The sequence below is a fragment of the Anarrhichthys ocellatus genome, unplaced genomic scaffold (assembly GCF_004355925.1).
Source record: "Anarrhichthys ocellatus isolate YVR2014 unplaced genomic scaffold, GSC_Weel_1.0 scaffold3, whole genome shotgun sequence".
Taxonomy (NCBI): domain Eukaryota; kingdom Metazoa; phylum Chordata; class Actinopteri; order Perciformes; family Anarhichadidae; genus Anarrhichthys; species Anarrhichthys ocellatus.
This window is the reverse complement of record NW_022280033.1, coordinates 62,031-68,280: the sequence shown is the minus strand read 5'-3', so window position 1 is coordinate 68,280 and position 6,250 is coordinate 62,031. Positions and strand designations below refer to the sequence as shown.

General features: G+C 45.2%; 1 protein-coding gene and 1 long non-coding RNA gene across 2 annotated transcripts in view; one reads left to right on the top strand and one right to left on the bottom strand.

Moving 5' to 3' along the window:
• LOC116397931 (uncharacterized) overlaps window positions 1–744 on the bottom strand; it is a 3,646-nt gene extending 2,902 nt beyond the window's left edge. Inside the window, exon 1 of the long non-coding RNA XR_004213728.1 lies at window positions 453–744. This is a non-coding gene — a long non-coding RNA (uncharacterized LOC116397931). The remainder of the gene's footprint in view (window positions 1–452) is intronic.
• Window positions 745–758: 14 nt separating this feature from the next.
• The window catches only part of LOC116397922 (homeobox protein Meis1-like), a 10,106-nt gene continuing 4,614 nt past the window's right edge, over window positions 759–6,250 (top strand). Inside the window, exons 1-5 of the mRNA XM_031873835.1 lie at window positions 759–1,535; window positions 3,224–3,444; window positions 4,548–4,689; window positions 4,909–4,959; window positions 5,409–5,459. Coding sequence (XP_031729695.1) covers window positions 1,524–1,535; window positions 3,224–3,444; window positions 4,548–4,689; window positions 4,909–4,959; window positions 5,409–5,459 — 477 coding nt within the window. The 5' untranslated portion in view covers window positions 759–1,523. The remainder of the gene's footprint in view (window positions 1,536–3,223; window positions 3,445–4,547; window positions 4,690–4,908; window positions 4,960–5,408; window positions 5,460–6,250) is intronic.

Genomic DNA, 6,250 nt, shown 5'->3' with positions numbered 1-6,250 from the left:
GGGTCTGTTATTTAGACGTAAAAAGATGCTTTGAAACGTTTCCACGACTCAAGAACACGAGATGTGGATGCATTCCTCTGATTCTGCACACAACAATAACTATAAATGTATTACAAACAGTTCTTCCAGAATAACTTCAAGAAAGTTGTATTTATTGTTCTTTTGATGGAGGTTGACACGTATCCAAACACTTTAAAGGCATTTCTGTTATTAAATATGATGCATTAATGCAAACGTAGGAAGCAGAGAGACTGTTTAGAAGATTAATAGTGAGTTAATAGTGAGCTACCGAAACCTGCAGGACTGGATGTTTGGCTCTTTGGACGCATGCAGCCAATCAGAAGCTGAACCTGCCACTATTAAGATAAAGTGATTTATTATATGAAAGAAGTGAATACTCATAAAGTTCCATGCAGTCAAAACTCAGCGCGTGTAGTTTATTCATAACATACCTGAGAGTAACGCTGGTGTCACAAGCAGAGCATTCAGGATTCAGGACGCGGCGATCCAGATCACAGACGTTCCGGTGGTTTATAAACGGCTCCGGACTCAAGATTAAAGCGTCTCTCTGAGAAGCGGACTCGGATGCCGCGGTACCTCTGTGGACACTCGGCTTCGATCCCCCCGCGTCGTTGTAGCTCGCGGTGCGGTCTCGGCAGGGTCCTCCCACTTTTCTGTCCCCCCCCCCTCCTCTCCGCACGACTTGCTGCAGCCCGGCGCGTTGTGTAAGACGCGACCTGTTATGGCCACCACTACTTCCGGGTTTCGGCAGTCTGGTCCAGATCCTCCGCTCCTCCTCAGCTCAGCACACACATCCCCATTGTACACAAACGGAGGAGGGGGGGGAAAGAGAAGGCGGCTCGCGCATACACACACAGACTCATACGCGCGCACACACACGCCATCTATGCGCACACACGCACGGCATCGATCGTGGCTCCTTTAAGAAAAGCCTAAGCCAGAATTATCACCCCACCTCCTCTTGATCTCCTCTAGACGCTTTTGCATAAGAAAATCAAGCCGGGAGCCGAGAGTGATCAAAGAAAGCGAGAGGAGAAGCTGCTTCATTTTTTACCCGTGATTGTGACCGTTAACGTTTAGGTGGTGCCGGTCCCGTGGAGACGCGCGTCGGACCATCATTCATCCGGTACTTTTGACAAGCCCTCGCGTTGTGACTGACAAGCGGAGTGGCAGCGAGCCATGAGAGTCGCCAGTTCTGTTTGAGGGGCTATTTTATTTTTCACCCTGGTTGTTTTTTATTTTTATTTTTTGGGGAGAAAGAAAAGGAGCCTGGCGCCGCTGCCCTCGAGGATAGCCGAGGACCTATTCACCGCGCCAGGGCTAAACTTGCGCAGAGAAGCGGGGGCTGGCTGCACCGGAGAAAAAGCAAAAGAGGCATACGGGATTTTGGGCTGAAACATCTTCCCCCATTTATTTGGATTTTCTTTCTTCACTTCGTCTCCACCCTGGCCTCAGAGGGGATTTATCTAAGCTGAAAGGACGACCAGGGAGTGAGGAGGGTTATGGCGCAACGGGTACGTAGGACGATCCTTAACCCACCTAAAAAAAAAAGTTTCTCTAAGTCTGCCGTGCCTGAACGCAATCCTGCACTGTAACGTGGCTTAATGACACACTAGACCCGCACGGACGCACACACTCGCGGCGAAAGTTTTCTGTCCTCTTCCCTGACACATGGAGACACTATTCTTTTTGTTGTGGCGTCTTTCTTTGGCACGGCATTACGCACGGCCGCACTCCGCAAACCGGGCCCCGCTGAGGGACATTGGAAGCGTGATCATATCTCACATCGCCTATGTTTTTCGGATTAGTTATGACAGGGCCAGTTACTGGAAGCGAAGTGGGGGAGGGCAGAGAGGCAAAAAACAAATCTGCACATTTCTGCTCGGACTAGATTTTCATATTGAGCGGAGCGTTTTTGAACAAAACAAAAATCACTTTACAAAACGTCCTACAGCGTGTGATATTAGCACAATGCCAGTTTGTTCTTTTTAGTACTGAGGCGACGACGAACGCTTTGACTCAGACACTTGCTCCGGAGCAGCCGGCTTGGATCTTCACGCGGACACTAAACGGTGTAAAAAGCCGAGATGTTGGGACACGCTGGACACGTTGAGCCGCTTAGTTTGGCACCGCGGCTGCACCACGCTGGGGTTTGCACCTCTTTGCCTTTGGGGTCTAAAATGCTCTGATTTAAGTGATAATGCTTTTTTAAAACTCTTTTCCTCGGCACTTTTAGAGGGCACTATCAATAATTCAAGATCTGTTAAAGAAGCCAACCTCCAATACAGCTTTTATTTAGCCCTTTCAAAATAAAAACAATCATACTCGAATCAACATTTCTGCATTTTAACAAACTAGCAGAGTGTTTAATTAGAAGCACCAGACTACTGCGTAAAGACACAAAAACGTTATTTAACTTCAAACTTGACACGTGAAAAAAAAAGTTTTGAATGTCCACTTCTTGCTAAACATTGTCTGAAAAATAAAACACACAACACGCGCTAACTTGCGTTTGCTGCATGCGCTAATCACAGAGTGCCTGATGGGTAATGACATGTTGCACAATTATGAGCCTTTAAAATTAGGAAACACTGCAATTAACAAGTTTAAGACGTTATACCCAGTAAACAGACTGCTGGTGTGAAACCAAGCCTGGTTAATGATAATAACAGTAATAACAACAATAATTACTATAATAATAATAACTAGCTATGTAGCTGAACCTTTTTGGCCTCGCAGTATTTTATGAATATATTGAATAATTTATATGAATTGAGCTGCAATAGTCACTGTGAGTAGGTTGAAAAGCTTTCTCTTAAGAATAGATGACAGTCTTTTGTTCCCACGAAACAATCTCCTGATAAACTTCATTTATACTTCTGTCTTTAAAACCCTGTTTTCTTGTAAAATAGTAAAACATCAAACCTCTGCGGTGGATTTATTCCTCTGGTTTTGTGTCACGAGGGTCAGTGTGTTGAAAAGAAAAGCTCGCTTCACTAGTGTCAGGAAATCTCTTTGAATTCAGAACAATGTTGAAACAATGTCGACTTGTTTTGGATATTCATGAAACTATGTCTCCCTGATGCCAGATTTAGACTTAGACTTTGTTTTAAAACCTGTTTCCTGACTTGTGGTTTCATAGCAGACTTCTGAGCGTATTGCTGTGCATGTTTATCCACGGCGGACTGTTTGTTGTGTGCAGTACGAAGACTTGCCCCACTACGGGATGGACGGGGTGGGCATCCCGACCACCATGTACGGAGACCCGCACGGCGCCCGGTCCATGCAGGCGGTGCACCTCAACCACGGGCCCCAGCTGCACTCCCACCAGTATCCGCACACCGCCCACACCAACACCATGCCTCCCAGTATGGGCTCCTCTGTTAACGACGCTCTCAAGAGAGATAAAGACGCTATATACGGGTAGGTGCGAGCCCTCGGTCCCTCGCGAGGAAGGGGAAAAAACTCGCTCTGTGGCGGGCAGGCGTGCATCCAGGCCTGGAGGGGGGAGAGTGGGAAAAGCACCGGCTCAGTGCCCGGGACGGAGCCCAGAGTGCTGCAGAGGCGCTGGGAGGAGAAGGGCTGCCTTTGTTTTTGCACAGTTAAGAATTGTATGTTTTTTATGTTTGTCACTTCGTTTCTGCTGGTGAACAAATATTAAATACATAGTTTACTTATGGAGTTTATCTCACACATGTCCTGCTATTTAAGTCACTGGAAAAAAATGTATTTTGACTGTTATATGATAAAATATTATAATTATAAGACAACGTCCACTTTAATTAGAGCTTAATATTGTTTTAGAATTTAACTTGCTTAATTAATTTTTTAAGTTTCATCATTTATGTGCAAAATTACTTTTGTAGCCATTTTAATTCATTGTGTTTAATGTGCCAGCAAAATTAAAAAATGTCACGTTTAAAGAAGATCTCACATATGCATGTCGTTTATTAATTTACAGGAGTTAATTAAAAAAGAAAGATTGTAAGCATGCTGTGTTCACTGTAACACGTTCTCCTCATCTCACGCCAGACTGACACAACTTGCAGCACATTACCAGTCTGCGCGTATTTACCCCGACGACTTAAACAATAAATAATCAACAAATGTGCGCAGCTTCAGAGGCTCTCGCCAAACAAACACGCGCGCACACACACACGCGTGCGTGCACGCCTGGGATCCAAAGGGAGACCTGTGCGAGGAATTGTTTGACTGACTCTAAAGCTTTTATGCTATTAGGCGCGCCGAGATTTAATCACAGAAGTCTGCCCGCTGTTTGCAGCCCTTCTCCGAGCCTCTGCATAATATAATAGCGCGGCTGCAGCAGTAGCAGCAGCGGTCCCCACGGGCGAGTTGTAGAGGAGTAGCATGGCTGGCTAAATCTAAGCCCGCAGTGGTCTTGACCCCGCGCGCTGTTCTCTCTGGTGACATTTGCTATTGTGTGTGTGTGTGTGTGTGTGTGTGTGTGTGTGTGTGTGTGGTGTGTGTGTGTGTGTGTGTGTGTGTGTGCGTGTGTGTGTTCCCAGGCACCCCCTGTTCCCCCTGCTTGCACTGATTTTTGAGAAATGTGAATTAGCGACGTGCACCCCCAGAGAGCCCGGGGTGGCGGGAGGAGACGTCTGTTCATCGGAATCCTTCAATGAGGACATAGCGGTGTTTGCAAAACAGGTCAGGAAAGTTTTTTGTGCCGTTTGTGCGTAAAGTTGAGAGAAAATAAAATGCCATTCACTAATAAATTAATAAAAAACAAATCAAAATGTTTTCATTTCATCTAGTATGTTGACTGTGTAAAGTATGAATTAATGCACCATTCTGTCACCACTTGCATGGTGTAAATGATTTGAAACTTTCCTTTATATTAATATATTTTGTGTTTATTTCTTTTAGATTCGGGCAGAAAAACCTTTATTTTCATCGAATCCAGAATTGGATAATCTGGTAAGATACATTATATATGTATATGGAAAGTGAGTGTGTTGTTTGCATGTTTATGTACATGTGTGAGTCAGAGAGCCACGTGGTGCTGAAGAGTCAGAGCAGGATTGGAGGTGATTTTTGGGGGGCCTTTTGATATCTCCATGCCCCCCCCCATGAAGGGCCGATTGTCAGACAGCTGACGCGACCCTCTGAACTCCAAACTTCTCCACTCCGTACAGTGTTGCTGCTGTGAACGTGACGATGAGAGCGACGTCTTCCTCACTAGTTGCTGCCTAATAGCTCTCTGACTCCCGCATGTCTGCTCTCCACACTGCAATAACGTCCACGGTTTAATATCAGTCCCACATAAAAACCCACTCACATGAATATTATTTTCCTTGTATTGAGATCAAAACGTGGCCTGTTTAATATCGGCTCTAATTCTTTTTATTGTTATTTTAATTTTTCAGATGATTCAAGCCATTCAAGTTTTACGATTTCATCTTCTGGAGCTGGAGAAGGTAATATTCTTCTTCTTCTTTCATTTTCTGTGCCACTTTTTCAGACCTATGGGCTGTGTTTGCAAAAAAAAAGCAAAGAAGAAGTATTTTTTTGCTCGTCGGTTATAATTAGCGTCAAAATCAATCACGGGGCCGTTTTCTCTTCCGCGTTTAATCACGACGCAAGCTGTTACAACTGGAACGGATATCTCTCTGTGCCCCAAAACTCTCCCCGCGTGCTTTAATGAAGTTTAATGCTGGCACAAATCGCACGCAAGGTTGAAACATATAGCGAACTTTTGGGAGGATTTCTTTATGGAGGGCAGAGAGGCCCCCGGCTGCCATCTGTGGAGAGGGAGAGGCAGCAGTGGGTGTAAAAACTCTGATTTGTCTCCGCGTCAGATGGACTACGGGAGCCCGTAAAGTTCACTTTAACCTCACACTGTGGAACATTATCAAAGCTGTTGAAAGTTTGTTGCTTTATTAAAACGGATGACGCGATCACGTGCTGTAAATAAGAGGCTGTAAACTGTTCACTACTAAATATAAATCCAGTTTAACGCTCTTTCTGCTCTCTTTTTCTGCCCCTCTGACATTTCCTCAGCTCCTCGATGCGCCACATTGGCAGTGATAATGTAATAAGTGGACGGAATTAAACAGTTTACCTTAAATGTCAGTCAAGCGGGTCGCCCTCCTCTAATGGCCACTATACCCGGGGCATTAACACGGTGTTGAGTGCGTTGGAGCCCCTGAGCCCTCGTGTCGCTGTCAATTTTCAAAGATATCTCTATTTGAGAGGAGACACAAAATAT